This window comes from Falco naumanni, chromosome 5 (genome assembly GCF_017639655.2).
Source record: "Falco naumanni isolate bFalNau1 chromosome 5, bFalNau1.pat, whole genome shotgun sequence".
Classification (NCBI taxonomy): Eukaryota; Metazoa; Chordata; class Aves; order Falconiformes; family Falconidae; genus Falco; species Falco naumanni.
In genome coordinates this window covers 74,157,882-74,173,942 of record NC_054058.1, presented here as the reverse complement: position 1 = coordinate 74,173,942, position 16,061 = coordinate 74,157,882, and the positions used below count along the sequence as shown (strand labels likewise).

General features: G+C 41.4%; 1 protein-coding gene across 1 annotated transcript in view; it reads right to left on the bottom strand.

Moving 5' to 3' along the window:
* The window catches only part of SEMA3C (semaphorin 3C), a 122,717-nt gene extending 107,695 nt beyond the window's left edge, over positions 1–15,022 (bottom strand). Inside the window, exons 1-2 of the mRNA XM_040596334.1 lie at positions 14,574–15,022; positions 11,378–11,518 (exon numbers count right to left, since the gene is read on the bottom strand). Of these exons, the coding sequence (XP_040452268.1) occupies positions 11,378–11,480 (103 nt within the window). The 5' untranslated portion in view covers positions 11,481–11,518; positions 14,574–15,022. The remainder of the gene's footprint in view (positions 1–11,377; positions 11,519–14,573) is intronic.
* Between the last annotated feature and the right edge of the window lie 1,039 nt (positions 15,023–16,061).

Here is a 16,061-nt window from a genome sequence, read left to right as displayed (position 1 = left end):
TGCCTCCTAAGTGAGCCTGAAGAGAATACACGCTTGTACTTTCTTCATCATGAGAAGATCTGGTACCAGATCTGAAGTCAGCTTCAAAGGAGCGGGAAATTACCTCTTGAGCAGACATTATGGCTGAATGTTCTCATACGTTTGCTGGGATGGAGTATCTTCATCCCAACTCCTTGTGCCTATGAGTAATCTCCACAAGATCCTTTGGTGACTGCTACATCACTCCCTCACTCTTCACTGAGAAATCTCTTGAAGATTTGTTTCTTTCCTGAAAAGGCCTTTTAGAGAAAAAATATCCCACAATCTGCTGTTTCTCTCTCCTGTATTTCCACAAAGGACTCGTACCTATCAACCAGGAATTAGACCCACTTTGAACAAAACACATTTTCAGCTGCTCAGCAAACAGGCTGGGGCTGTCACAGGCACAGAGCAGGAAAAATAAGCAAAGGGAACAGTAAACAGTGTGTGGCCACCTTGTTTATTCAGAGTGCTGTGGTTTATTGATGTTGCACACAATCTCAAGTTTAGTTGTTCTTAGATGTTAGATGTTTTCTCTAACATCCAACCTGATCCGAAAGGCAGGTTTCTCCAGCTGGCTAGGGAAGCTTTCAACAGCCATAAGCAAGCCATAAACCCCTCCCAGTGCCACTGTCCCTCATGTGCAGAAAGGGAATAACCTTAAAGCAAAGGTCCTTCACAGTCACCACATGGAGTGAAAAGAAAAAACTCAGCTGCTGGCCTGTTGGACATGCCCAGGCAGACATCTTTCAGCTGTTTAAGGACAAGGTAACAGGGAAACTGAGTATACAAGGAGGAGAACAGGCTGCCTCAAAACCAGCGTTCGATGCCTGAGTCCAATACCAATAAAAATGCACGCAACCGAAGCACAAATATAATAATAACAATAGTAATAATAGTAATGGAGAGGGATTTAATCACTGTGCCACAGCGCTGGATGTATCTGGAATGCTCTTACAAGGGAAAGTTCTTTGGCAATAACAACCTGAGAACCTGGAATGAAACATATCTTTTTTTGAAATAGCAAATGCAGATTAACTCAGTATTTGTAGCAGACTCCTGCATCTGCAAACTAATCCAACTCAAGAAAGGTTGTTTGTTTGGATTTTTTATAAATAATTTATTCCATTAGATCGCCCCCCACAACACATCTATGTAAACTGCCACAGTAGGTATGAAACCTGCCCTAGTATTGATTCAGCTGGCACAACCTTCCTCTATAAACCCCTCTTCACCTCTCCTGTATCAGGGTGGTCTGTTCCCCCCAGCTGTTGGGGAGATGCTGAATTCCTGTGCTTGCCCCTCTTCCCCAGCGCCTGCTTTTATTAAAGTGGACACAGCAGCAGCTTTAACTAGTCCAGTCGCATATATACACAGAAATGCAGCAAGACACGTGCACTTTCTCTTCTATAAACACCATGCCAGCGCTTCACAAACTCACTGCTCATCCTCAGCGTGCTGGGGTGGGAGGAAGAATTCTTCAGCTAAGAGAGCACATACAGTGAAGCAAAGATTCTCCTGTGTCTCGAAGTAAAAGATGGAATCAGATAAAAGCCTGTTTCTTGGACCTGGCTGGTAAACCAAACCATGATGGCCAAGTTTGTAAGTCTTCTCCTTACTTCACTTTCTGAACACTACTACTCCAGACAGTGGCACACCTGACCACGTCTGAAAGTTTCAAATTATTTTTGCAATTTCGTGCAGTTTTACCACTTCAGGAATAGACTTTTTCAGCTACCTGTGTGAACTTAGGAACACGTTTACCTGAGATCAGGAAATAGTAGAGAGGGAGTTTGAAGAAAGACCCAATGAAATAAAAATCACTGACATTTGATTCTTCTCCTACTCTGCTTTTGAAAGTTATATTTGAAAAAGTCTTGTTTGCAAGTATTGATAAGAAAACCAAAGTTTCTACTGGAGAAATGAATGGCTGACACACTTCTCATTTTAAAGGGACTTCCCAAAGCCATAAAGATGGTAAGTTATTAAATCAGAGGTAATGGCTTTACAGGCATATTATTTTTTTTATTTTATAACCAGGTACGCACAGCTTTATTTCCCTAACACAAACCACAATAAAACACTTAATGAGGACTTTAAAGTCTTTTGTCTTTGCTGTAGGTTTGCTTTAGGGGAAGAAAAATGAAAAAAGATGGTACATTATTTTCAACAGTGGCAGGAAGTGGGTTTTTAGCTGAATCAGCTTAAAAAATTCCAGCTGTGTTCACGTTGAAGCCATCGGAAAGCCTAAGCCTGGGATCAGCTCTCCATGCCAACTAAATCCTTCCTTTTCATGCCTCAAAAAGGAAATTTTTGAAAGAATGCCAAGCCTCTCCTTGAAAATAACATCTTAATTGGTTGATATTAAAAACCCAGAAAGCGCCATTCTGAAGATGCAAGTGCTCACATTTTTGCGTACTAATTTGATACTGTGCCTTGTAAGAGCACTCAACATACTAACACAGAGACTCTCTCAGAAAACTGCAATGACGGGCATGCAGACTGGTTATTCCAGACAAGGAGGAATTTCTAGGAACTGTAGAAACTTAAATGTGTTACAAACTATCCTGTGCCATTGACATGCACCAGAAAAGCCAAAACATGTGCCAGCGTTTGCCCCACTAAAACACTATTTCATTCCCTGGCTGGCTGTGGCTCAGTAGAGGGTAAGGGAAGTCCACTCCTGTTGTCCTCTGAGATCAGTATGTTTTTAAGGACTTTCTGTATCAATTTTAGGTTCAAACCTAGTAAAATGTTTGGGATCAAAAAGCAGAAAATGCAAGTGTATGTATCGCTGTATGTGTGACGCAGCATTTTGAAAACACATGCCTTTTTGCATTGAAAACAAATTACTGCAGGATTATGAATACGTCTATCCTGCTATCTTTTGCTCTTTGTTTCCTGTTACGCTATTAATTTGTGTGTGCATATATACCATGATATTTATCTTCAGCTGCTGTTCCAAACTTTGCATTCTTGGTCAGTTACACGAGAAGAAAAGAAAACGAACCTTGTCATTCCCAGCCATTGAACTGAATGAGCAATCAGACACTTGCCTCACATATTTCCCTTATCCCTGTATATCTAACTCTGCAGCTCCTTTAAGCTGAGAGACTGAGAGATATAGCCTGATTTACACAGATGTTAAAAGAAGCCAAATATTTGCCCAATTTAATTGATTCTGAGCTGACAGAAATGGATTTATTCTGCATAACTTGAAGCTTTTAAAAGCAAATGTATTTTTCATTAAGAATGGTAAAGGGAAATGGTGTTAAGCCAAAGAAAGAGAATTCTAAGAAACAACAACAAATGATCAGAAAAACAGGTGACTGAGAAAGCCTATTACTCTCAGGGAAGGATTTACAAGACCTTGGGTGGCTTTTTTTTTTTTTTTTTTTTCAGTTGCATATGCAAAGCAATATACAAACTATGAAATTGCAAAGGAAATACTAAAAGGAGACAACAGTTGAGACAACAGATAGTTGAAAATTCAGTTTAATATATCACACATTTACTGTGTAACTCTAAAGTAAAGTCCTTTTTCTTCATTTCAGAATGCCAGTCTCACCCTTTTAATGGCTGAAAGTGATGCCTTTAGTTAAAGAATTTGGCTTCAGCTTAATTTGGGGTATGTGTTTGTTTTTTTAAATAAAATTGACTGCCAAGACACTTTTTTTTTTTTTTTTCCATTAAGCAATTTGGCAATCCAGGGTGATTGTGATTTCTCCTAATCCATGTTCTAGAAGATAATTTTGTTGAGGTAATCATTTATCCCAGAGCAGCAAGTCAAAATTAAGCAGAATATTTCAAAAGTCTGGGTATTCATTCCAAACTGTTTCTAAATGTTGCATTTCACAAAATCATATTTGCATTTGGAATTTGTACTGGAAGTAAAAACTTCCCATAAAAATAGGGTCTGTTTTATATGCAGTATTTACTTACAACATCCAAATAAAAATATTTTTTTTAAAAAAAAAGAAAACCCAAAAGCATTCCTTCTTCCCCAGGATTACCAATGTCATTAAAAATGTCACACCACACTCCTGAGACAGTGACCAAATTAAGAATTAAGAGCTCAGCCCTGAAAGGTGCTCATAGAGCAGACTCTAAGCTCATGGTGATTTGAGGGTATTCACACCAGACCTGAAACTCACTTTCTCTCCTTAACGACACACAGAGTTCCTAATAGATCCTGCACTTTTTGCACCCCCTTTTTCAGATAATGATGGAATATTTTTTTTCAGATAATGATGAAGTACCATGGGCTACGGCTTCTTGTTGGTAAGATGTAAGATGGTAGCAGGACATTTCTTCAAAATCTTGTTTGTGTCACTGCCTTGGAATATAAAATAACTACTGTAAGTTTATTAGTTAAAAATATGTATACTGTGTTTCTGAAAAATAATCTAGGCATAATCTGTGGGTTTAAATTGTGGTAATCAAGGAGCCTTTGCAGCACCCACTGTTGCTTAACTGATTTGGTGGGTGAAAGTAGCAGTTGGGAATATCACAAATTCTAGCTGCTGTACAAAGGGACAGGAAACAATCTCCATCAACCTTATCCACACAGGAAGCAAGAGACTTTTTCCTCAAGGAGAGATAGTTAGCCTTGTATTCACAAGGATAAGGAGAAAAACAAAATTCTCTGAAGGGCATGATGGTCCCAGCTCCAGAGTGGTTTCATGGGAGAAGCAAAGCTACTACTCTTTATCTTCCTTCTGCTGTGATACCAGAGTCTTGGCTTCAGTAAACCTGTAAGCAGGATTTCTCCTTCCAGGAAGACACCATATCAATAGCTGATGATGTAATAACACAAGTGCAATTGTACCAAGTTTCATGGGATAACGATGGAGGTATGAAGGGAAGGGAGGAAGGACAGACAGCATAAACCATTATCTCGATTTGCTCACTTCACAGTAAGCCAAAAAGATCCACCATCACACTGATTCACGTGTATTTTTCACTCAGCTGCATCCCTGAGACCCCAACCTTGTAACTGGATGAACAGAGGAAAACACACAGCCTCCTTTTAACCTGGTGTCTGCTGCAGCTACTGCCACCTGAACGTAAGATGAGATGAGAAGGCACACTGCGGACCAGCAAACTGTCCCTACGACAAAAGCCGTTCCCTGAGAAAGAGCGCCTAGTCTTTTCATCAAGGACTGTTATTGAGAACACTGAAAAGTCAGTACCAAAAAGACCAAAACACACATGTTGAGAAAACGACCGCTTCAAATGACAGGATAAGGTCTTGGTCTATGTATTTATTCATGGCAGGATCTCAGTCAACACACTTCAATAAAATGAGTAATTATTGTGAGTCACGTCACTAATTACATCTGATACACAAAAAAGCTTGTGCAGCATCACTTATCAAAGTGCACTGTGAACTCATCCAGTATGGAAGTGGCTCACAGAGGAGCTCTTGTTACTGGTTCTTGAACAGCCCTGAAAAAGACAGGGTATTAGAGATGTCTATGCCATTTTTCTCTCATTGCATTTTTTAAACATAAAAGATGTGTTGTACAATAATGGCAATATAACTGCCTGTGGAGGGACTTCAGCGTTTGCCTTGGACAGGCAACACAAGGGAGAATTGTAATGAGAGCAGTGGAATTGGCCAAGATAAGCTGCTTTCTTCTATGACAAGTCGAGAAAGCCAAGGTGTGTCGAATCTGTCAAAATATTCTAAGATAAAGTTTGATTTTTCCATTACAAAAATAAATTAGATGGTTTGGATACAGGTCAAATTGACTGAGTTGGGGAGCAGAAAGAGATTAAAGGAGGCAAGTCATCTCTTAGGTAACAGATCTACCTTTTATCATGCAAGAAACACTGAAGTCTTCTCAAACTTTGTAAAATTTGGATGAGTTCTTCATCCAAGAGTAGAATTAAATTTATAATCTTTTCCCCTGAATTTGGGGCCTGATAATTAACTATCTGGATGACCATGTACTCATTTGTGCTTTCCCATCACCTCTTGTAGTAACTTCAGAGAACAAAGAACTGGACCAAACATTACCTATGTTTGCAGCTTTATCATGTGATTGTTTTCATAATTGAAGTCACAGCACATGGGACAACCTAACTTTAAATACAGAAACAATACATGAAATTCTCTTCTCCTGCACACTCATGTCAACAATAATGACAGTGAAGCCAAGTCAGTGACACTGCCACTGAACAACAGTGAGTGTGAAAATAAGCAGATTCAATGTCATTTGGCACATGGCATCTCCACCCATGGAAATCTAGAAAGAATACTGAGCTTTTTATATAATGCTTCCTTTAATACCTGTTTGTGAAAAAACAAGATTTATTGTATTATGTGTCTGCTTCTTTTAACAACAGAGAAACAAGACAAAAGCAAGAAAAAAAATTCCATCTACAGAGAAAATAAAGTCAAAAAACAACCTCCAAAAACTTCAATTTGTAAATTAGGTATTTGCCTTTAAGAACAACCAAAGCTGTGAATTGGACCAATGTAGAAATACCAACCTCACTAGTAAAGATAAGAAAGAATTCTATTTTTAGTTGACCATATTTAAAAAGTGAGTCAAGTTGTTAGATCTCCAGTGCGAGACAATTGAAGGGGAAGAATTTTCACATGGTTGGTATTCAGCACTTTATAAATTAGTACTATTTGAGATCCATGAAGCTGTGAAAGCCACAAATCAGTTAGTTTTGAGAAAATCTAACACACAATTTGCCTAGAATTATACAGCTATATAAACACTCAAAAGGTTTCTGTATGACTTCTGCATATAAGCAAAAAAAAACCCCATGGTCTTCTTTTTGCTCGCTCTTTAAAAAAAAAAAACAAAAAAAAAAGCAAAAAAAAAAAGCTTTACCTCTACTTCAGTTTGCAAGTAGTTTTCATTCCATGGACATCACCAAAGATCCAATCAACTATTTAAGCATAAACTCTAGCCTACTAGACTGTCATCAGCACAAAGTCCCTCAAATAATAAATGAACTTTTTATTAACTGTGGTAACATTAACATTACAATGAGGGATTGTTTAAAAACAAGTTGTACTGCTGTTGCTCAAGAGCTCAAAGAAAATGGTTCTCAGTTCCCTTATTTTTTCTTGAGGGTAACCACAGGGGTTGCATTAAATCTTTTAAAATATGTTGACAGTTGAATAATTGTGCTGTTGCTCTGGTGACATTTTATGCTTTTTAATTGTCATTAATGAAGCCAACTGATACTTTCTTAAAAGTCCTTTACGTGTTCTAGTAATTTTATGACAAAAAGAAGAACAAAACAGTCTGCAAATTAGCCTTGATCCACTTCTCATATGGAATTTTCACAGGAGACAATGGGAGAATCTGCATGGGAAATATCTGCTTGACCAGACATTTTAGGTAGGAATGCATGAAATGTTCCCAGTAAATTGTGAAATTATCACTCTGTCGTGCATCTCCACATCAATTCAAAGCTCAAAGAAGACTTGTTTGAGTGCATTTTCAAAAATAAGTACTGGAACTGCTTTGACTGATCCAGAATTTGACGCTAAAATAGTATGGCCCAACATTTTAAGGTTGCAATAAAACCCAAAATGTAAACGCGAGTTGGAATGAAATGTAAGTCTGACACTATGCTGAAGTCTAACAACTCCTTTCTTATTTTGGTAATACTCCCACTGATTTGAGAAAGGTTTTGCCCCTGTAAAGGCTGAGGGATACCGCTCTCAATTATCTGTTCAGGAACATGCAGTAACAAGGAGGAATGCACACAGCTTGAGAAACAGCAGGCACTATACTTCATAGTTCATAAACAGATAAGGTAAGTCTTTTGCTATGGGGAGAAAATAAACTATGGCGCTTTAAATTATCATGGGTGATTTAAGTAGATTAAGGAAGATCTATTTTGGGGACAAGGAGCCAGAAGAGGTAAGAGGAGGGGGGGGGATGGCATGTTGAGTCCTTCACTCTCCCCATCCCAGTTTCCCTCACTCTTGCATGCTCCATGGTAGCACTGCAAATGATTCTCCACTGCCACTACAGCTGCTGCACCACAGGCTTCACATCTTTGCACTTTCAGAATCAGACAGAATCTGGAGCCATCTTTCTTTTTCCTCAACCGCAGCAGCTCTGCAAGTGCTCACTGCATAAACGTTGATGGTTGGAGCCATCGCAGTTGAACAGGACAACTAGGTCCTGAAAAATCACTCCAAGTAAACTGGGAACCCCTTTCCCTGCTCCTCTGTAGACCTGGTGCCACGTATAACCAGGCATACCTGCACAAAGCATGCGGTTCTGCTCCATCCTGGTCTTTGCTTTCATCCGAGTTAATGGCTATGCAAGGGGCAAAGCAATACAAAAAGAAATAGAAAGCCTGGGGGTTCTGTACAGCACTGCAATTTTCAAGACATTCAGGGTGCGGACAGCAGTAAGTTGCACACTCACATCAGACACACATTTCACAACCTCAGCTAAGTCATGAACTACATGTTAATTAGACAAGGGGCCAGGCTTTTGATTTCAAAAATAGAAATCAGAGTTGCAGTCCTTCATCCATTGAAGTTAATTGCAAAATCCCTATTATCAGGCTCTTGAGGTATTACCCAGGCTTACTTTTTAATTACATTTGATTCTTAATGAAGTAGATGGCAAAAAGAAAAGCAGCCCGTGATTCAAATGATTCGCATTTTTATCTTTCCTGATGAACAAGAGAATAGGTCAAGATACTTGCTGGATTTTCCCATGAGAAATGCTGCGATGTGAATAAGCTCAATTGACTTGATCCTGAAGGAGCAGGTTAGCTTTGAAAAGCATCACCCATTTTCTCCTCCTGTATACATTCTACCCCCAAAACTTATGCAATGTAATTACAGACATCAAGCCAAATCCAGTCCAGAACTTGAAAAATATCATCCAAGTATCCTAAGCTTGAATGACTTGTCTTTATTGTCTGGTGTCATTTAAAACATAAGGAGTCCTAATTATAGTTTTATTTTCAAATTATGCTCTTTAAAAGAGTGACAATTTTCTACAAAAACTGACAACTTCTCAGGGCATGGAGACAGCAAATAACTTGGTATTTCTACATGATTTAAAAACCAATAAGCTATGAAGCAGCTTATGCAGAAAGAGCATGCTATCACACTTTCTAGATAACAATATAAAGTTTCACCTTTTTCTCTTATATCACTACCCACGTAAATAAATGAAGGTTTACAGAACAGAAGTTCATGCTACAGGTGGGGCCATTACCTTGTTATACACAACAACCTGCAAACTCTTTTCACATAATGAAAGCTGGTTTTTTACCATCTGGAAATCAGGCTTTAAAATAAAATTACAGGTTTTATATTATATAAAAAGCTTAGCCCTTTATTTCAGACGTTGTCACATTACAAAATGCAGAATTAATTTCTTACTTTCACGATTTTGAAAGACCCATTGAAAAACCAAGGACTTTAAAAAAAATTACACTTTAAGTTGAATGTTGAGATCAGTACTAGAGAAAGCAAAATGTCTATTTCAAGATAACCGGATAGCATTTCAAGGCTCTGGTGACACTTTCCCGTAACTTTTACTGAGGCTAAAGACTCAGTTTTACCCATGCAAAGCATTGCTTTAAAAATCAAGGAGAGGACACAGGACATGTGGCTGCTGTTCACGATACAGCAGAAGCCAGCTGTAACCCAGGCTGCCCAGTGGGGCTACAGCCAGGAACCAGAGAGCTGAGGCTGTGTCCGCTGGGCTGGTGTGGGGTGACAGAGCTCTCGGGACTCAAGAACCTCACCAAAGGGGCTGCCGTCTGCTATAACCCCTTTTAAAGGAAGGAGGGACAACCTCCTTTCAGAGAAGGAAAGGGAAACTATGGTTTCAATCCACCCAGCCATTAATTTTTCTAAATCCCTAGGTTTGGGGGTTTCTGCCCTATGGGTGGTTCCGTTTCAGACTTCCTACTTCACATGCATACCAGGGATCAGGGGAAGCCCAGATTGAAGGGCCACCACAGACACGATGTGGAAATCTGAGTCAGCCTGTTCTGCATAACTGTGACAAAGCCGCAGGTGTAACACACACCCACAGCCAAACTGCTTCTGTGTGGAGTTGTGCTGCATCAGCACCATCAATGTAAGTCAGCATTACTTAGGCAAGGAGAAGAATTTCCCCCTACCTCTTCATCTGGCAATTCCCTCTTGGAATGCAGTTTCTGCTCTTGCTTTTACTGGAACCATGCTATTTTACACCTATTAAGTATCATGCTTATAAGTTTAGGACCCTATACTTTATCATATACAGTATCTTGTAATTGCTCAGTCTGCTGGTCGGTATTCATGGACGGTCTAACTTGGTAGGTCTCCTTCTGGATGTTTCTCAGAGTCAAGCGTACATAGAATCATTGCAGCAAACAGCAATTTGAGATACTTACTAGCTATGATTATTGTTAAAGTGATTCTTTAAAGACTTTCAAAGCACACAGAGTATTTTCATGGCAGGACATGGCAGTTGCAGGGCATCCCTGTACTCATGAGCCAAACAAACTATCCTAATGCAGACAGCATTGGTGCAGGGAGTAGCAATCCCCCCTGACTCAAAGGCAAGAGCAGAAATCTTCATAGGGCTGAAGAAAGCAAATACCTCTACAGTTAGCAACAAAAAGATTCTGCTCAAATTTAACAGAAACTGAAAGCCTGAAGAACACACACATTCTGAACTGGTGGCTAAAATCAGTATTTAAGACAGATTAATACTGGAAGAATAAGCTATCTTATTAAAATAATACACGTTACTATTAAAGTAATACCAGAGTAATTGCAGCCATAAGATACTGCATATCACTTCAGAAGCAAAAGCATCTTTCTTTTGAAAACAGTAATTCTGATTGCTTGTTTATAATATGCAGGCATCAGTGATTGCTAAATGCTACACACATCTGAAGCATTGTATGAAGTGCACAAGGAATGACAGTTTGTCAGAGGACTCCATGCCTTCCTAAGTGTCTTGGTAAGCCTTCAGGCTGCCTGATATTCAGAGTATGAAATGTCTCAGTTGGGCACCAAATGAAACCAACTGAAAACATCAACAGCTTCCACTGCATGTCATGTGCTATCATCTTTCCCAAACAAAATTAAGGATAAGAAATAAAACCTTTAATTGTTAGTAAGCCATAACAACTCTCAAAATAAAGAGAAGGTATTATTAATTATGTACCTATAGCTACAGTAGCAATGAACTTCAGGTAAAAACCAAATTTAGGGTGACAGGTACCTCAGCAACACAAAACAGAAATAACTGTGAATGCAGATCAAAAAGCCATGTCTACTCAGTTTTGAATATAAGGGGAAGAAGAAAATGTTCAATCATAACATTTGGTTAAGAATGTTTATCTTCTTTCTTACCATTGAATGTTAGAAACACTCTTGCTTGAGGCTGCGAAGATCCTTTTACACTGCTAAAGTAAATAAATATCCCAATCAACACGTGCATTGCAAGAAATGCCATCTCTTCAGACTTGCAACTTAATATCCAAGAAAGGAAACCTGAAAGATAGACATCACATTACTGTTGCACAATTATGGGGAGCAAAACTAATGCTACAGAAAGACCTGTGTTAGAAAGCTCTTCCAGCTGAAGCCCTAATATATGAATATGTGAAGGAGGCACAGCACTTCTGTTTTTTCTTTGTACATCTGAAAATGGTTTTCGCCAGCAGTCGTCTGTGCTGGCACAAAAGCAGCTCTCTGCCTGTTAGTATGAACCAACACAGCCTGAGTTTTGGCTGAGGCAGACTACAGGTTCAGTTTATTTAAATAAGGACAATTCCACCTGCTGGAAAAATAATTATACTAAATGTCAAGGCAGAGCAAAGCAAGGACAGGAGATAAAGTTTCACAAATAAAAAGCTGGCTGATATTTTTAGATGTCTCTCCTTACTTTACATCATATTTGATCCCCCTCTCATGTCAGGGGTGGGGGGGATGGACAGGTTTGGTTTGGGTTTTATTCCTATCTTAACATTTGGAATCAAAAGTGCTTGGAAATAAACTTTAACTTTTAGAAATCAGTGTTCTCCAACAGCCTCCAGATCTTTTAAGATGAAATCCTGACTCTGCACGTCACAAATTTAAAAGCCATTGAAACCAAAAGTATTTCAAAATGTCAACATTTTCTTTTGGGGCTTGTTCCTTTTGGGATACTTACCTGCTCTCATAGACTTCTACAGAGCACTAAGAATACCCAGCGTTGGACAGTGCATTACACTTGATACTTCTGCTACTCCTCCTGCACATCTGCTGAATCCATCTTTATTTTGTATGGATTAGCTGCTGGGAAGACTGGGCTCCTCAGAATCAGAAACACCCCCAAACAAACCTGCAACTTTTCTTAGATCAGGAAGGTCTTGAACTCACTGGAGGCAGAGACACTTTCCTATCAATGCCACCAGACTTCAGACCAGACCCATAAAAAACAGCAGACATTAGAAGCTGAATATTGCATATCTTTAATGCTCCTAAACTGCATCTCTCCACAGCCTGTGAGGTCCAAATTTCACTTCCCCTATGATAACAATTCTGTTCTTCAGCTCAGCTGCAAAAGTGAGAATAAAACAGCCTCTTATTTTAGGCTCATTCTGCTTCCCTGCTTAATATATATATTTTATTTTTTGCATCAACTGCCCTTCTTACCTTAACCTTACTGGTTAAGCAGGTGATATATTTGATTCTATGGTAACTGGAAGCACTTTGATGGATACAACCATTACAGCTAGAAGATATCATTAAAGGCTATACGTTTATTTCATGGTAAGTTTTGTTGCCTGTGCCATCATCTTACACTTCTTTACAACAGCTCTGCTCTAGCACGACAGTCCCTCCAGTGGAAGCCAGTGTTTCCTACATGCTTGTTCATTCAGTCCCTCCAGGATTCACACCTGTCCTGAAAGAACCGGCTGTAACCACCACAGAATGGCAGGAACCAGCTGTCAGGCAGGGATGACTTTAGGTCAACACCAATTTGGGCTGGATCCACACCACTGATTTAGCGGTAAAAGCCCCGTATCTCATTACTAGCGCTGTCATTCCCTATCCACTCACTGTAAATCGTTTGGAAAGGCTTCTCTCCGCATGAGAACTTCACACTAAGTTGGGGGTGGGATGGTGAGTGAGCGCACAGCTCTGTAGCCCACACTCTAAACTCTCCTTCATGACTTGCTCTGGAGTACTGAAAAGTGCATGTAAAGTTACAACTCTGCTAATTGACAAAAACACCAGTGTCAGAAATTTGCCAGATACAGATCTGGTCTACAGGAGAAACATATCAATTTCTGGTTCCAAATTATCTAAGGGTCTGTTAACTAATAAAATGATAGTCGCAGAGTTTTCGCCAAGAATAATTTTTAAACAGGCTGCACAACTCTAGTATTAAGGCTGCTTTGTGGGCTTTAAATTTAAAACCTTGTGACTAGCCCATGGGATATCCTTTAACTTACCCTTCTTCCAAGAGAGAAATGCCATTAAATCCTGATAAAATTTCTTTGTTAGGCCAAAACAAATAGCCAATCATACAGAACATGTGATTTAACACATGCAATGGGATTAGTATTTTACAGTAGCAGCACTATGCTTTCTTTGCAATAGAGATAAAAAGTCAAAGAGGAACAAGTGTGTGGCTTTCTCTCTTCCTTGAAATAATATTGTAGGAAATAAGAAAAAAAACCCTCTTTCAGCACTCTTTCCCTCCCACTCTCATGCCTCCTGCCAATTCTAGTGCAATCAGTTACAGGAGTGAAACATTGCTCCATTTCATTGCTCAAACTGCAGATCTTCACCGTTAACACGGAAGTGACAGGCAGATAGAAGATTCAAGTTCTGAGCTGCATGGTTCCTACTCAGCTGTTAGACACATAAATAATAAATGCACATAGTGCCAAAAAGGTACCTCAGGGTGCCTGACAGAAGTTACCTAATGGAAACAGGCTTAATTTCTGAGATTTACATACGTGGTAACTGAACACAAACTCATTGCAGGTTTGACTCTCGGTTTGGGCTTATATCCCAGTTCTGAATTTATCCCAGTAAGTCATGATACTATATTCAGCACGTCCCATGCACATGATCTCTGCTGACAACCCACTGACCTAAAGCCCCGCAAGGACTTTTAAAGAATCTTTTCGGACGGACAGAAAGCCACCTCTAATCACATTTCTGCTCTTAGATCCTATTCTAACCGTAAACAAACTGGCAAACCACTACCAAAGTGAAGCGGCAAAGTTTTTCCTGCCACAGAGGTGGCTTGCAGCAGGCTGTGTTGCTTTTGGAAAGGGCTATATAGCTCTGCTGCAAAGTGCTGTGCAGGTGTCATCTGCTACAGGCTGAGTCCTACCCTGAAATCCCATAAGGAAAACCATTCAGCAGAAGAAAGGAAAGAAAGAAGGGGGGGGGGGGTGTGGGGGTGGGACAGGGGGGACACCCGCAACCACAGACTGCTAATTGGGAAAATATTGCTTTAACTATTTGCAAACAGCAGGAAAATTCAAGCATCAGACACATTTCACATCTATTACAGCAAAGAAAGAGAACTTTCAATTATGCTTACCCAGCTATTGGAGGAACCAGTAATACAGATTGCTATCTGGTTTCTCTCAGTTTATGGGCTCCACTCCTGCTACCAGAATATTTTAATTCCAAACCTGGCTCATTGTGTGTGTAGGGAAAAAAAAAGAAATAAAAATAATAATAATAAAAAAGTCTCTCTTCCCGGTGGTTGCAAAGGTATTCCCGGCGGCTTTGTAAAATAATCCTTATAGCTGGGCTCCTAAGGCACCGGGCGCGCCTCTGCCCAGCCCTCAGCGAAGCACCCGGGAGCGCAGGGGCCGCGGCCGGGCGCTGCCGGCGCACGCTCGGGTTTCCCGCTACAGGCGCTGCCCTGCCCCGGCCGCCGCACTAGCGAGCCCCGGCTCCGCGGGCCCCGGCGCATCATTAGCTGCGCAACGCGGGGCTGCAGCTCATAAATAATGGCGAGGCCACACCCCGCCCAGCGCGGCGGCCGCCCGGCCCGGCCCGGCCCGGCCCTGCCCACCCCACCCCCACCGCACCCCGGGCGGCGCGGAGCGACCGCGGGCGCGGAGGGCGCGGCTCGCCCCGGCGGGCACAGTGCGGGCAGAGGCTCGTTAGGGGACTGTCCCCCCCCGCCCCCGGCTTGTCCCCGAGGGCAGGCAGCCTCCCGCCGCCACCCGCGCAGCCTGCGCGCCCGCGGGGCCCGCTGCTGGCGGGAGGGAAACTCGGCGGGAAAGTTCCAGCCCCTGCGGGCGGCCCGTCCCGCGGCTGCCAGCGCGCCCCGACGGCAGCGCCGCGGCTGCCGGGCCGGGCTCCCCGCGGCGGGGCGGGGGGGGTTAGGGGCCGCGGCGGGGGGGCGGCCCGCGGGGAGCCGGGGAGGGGGCCCGGGCGGAGCTGAAGCCCTGAGGGGGCGGCGGGGGGGTTCCGGGGCGCTGGGGAGCTTGAGGGGGAGGCCGGTAGATGTCACTGTGCGGAGGGAAAGAGGCAGCGTTGTGGGGGGGAGAGCGTGTCCCGGCCAGCCCCGCTCAGAGGGGCTTCTTTATTCTCTATTTTCTTCTTTCCTTCCTTTTCTTCTTTCCTTCCTTTTCTTCTTTCCTTCCTTTTCTTCTTTCCTTCCTTTTCTTCTTTCCTTCCTTTTCTTCTTTCCTTCCTTTTCTTCTTTCCTTCCTTTTCTTCTTTCCTTCCTTTTCTTCTTTCCTTCCTTTTCTTCTTTCCTTCCTTTTCTTCTTTCCTTCCTTTTCTTCTTTCCTTCCTTTTCTTCTTTCCTTCCTTTTCTTCTTTCCTTCCTTTTCTTCTTTCCTTCCTTTTCTTCTTTCCTTCCTTTTCTTCTTTCCTTCCTTTTCTTCTTTCCTTCCTTTTCTTCTTTCCTTCCTTTTCTTCCTCGTTTTTTTCTTTTTTTGTTTCTTCCCCCCCCCCCCAACTATTTCCTCGATGTGAAACTTTAAAAGGCAATGAGCAAGGAGTAAGAAAGGAGTGTTGGAGCAGTAGTTAGACCTGCAGGTTGGTCTTCTGCTTATCCCAAGAGGTT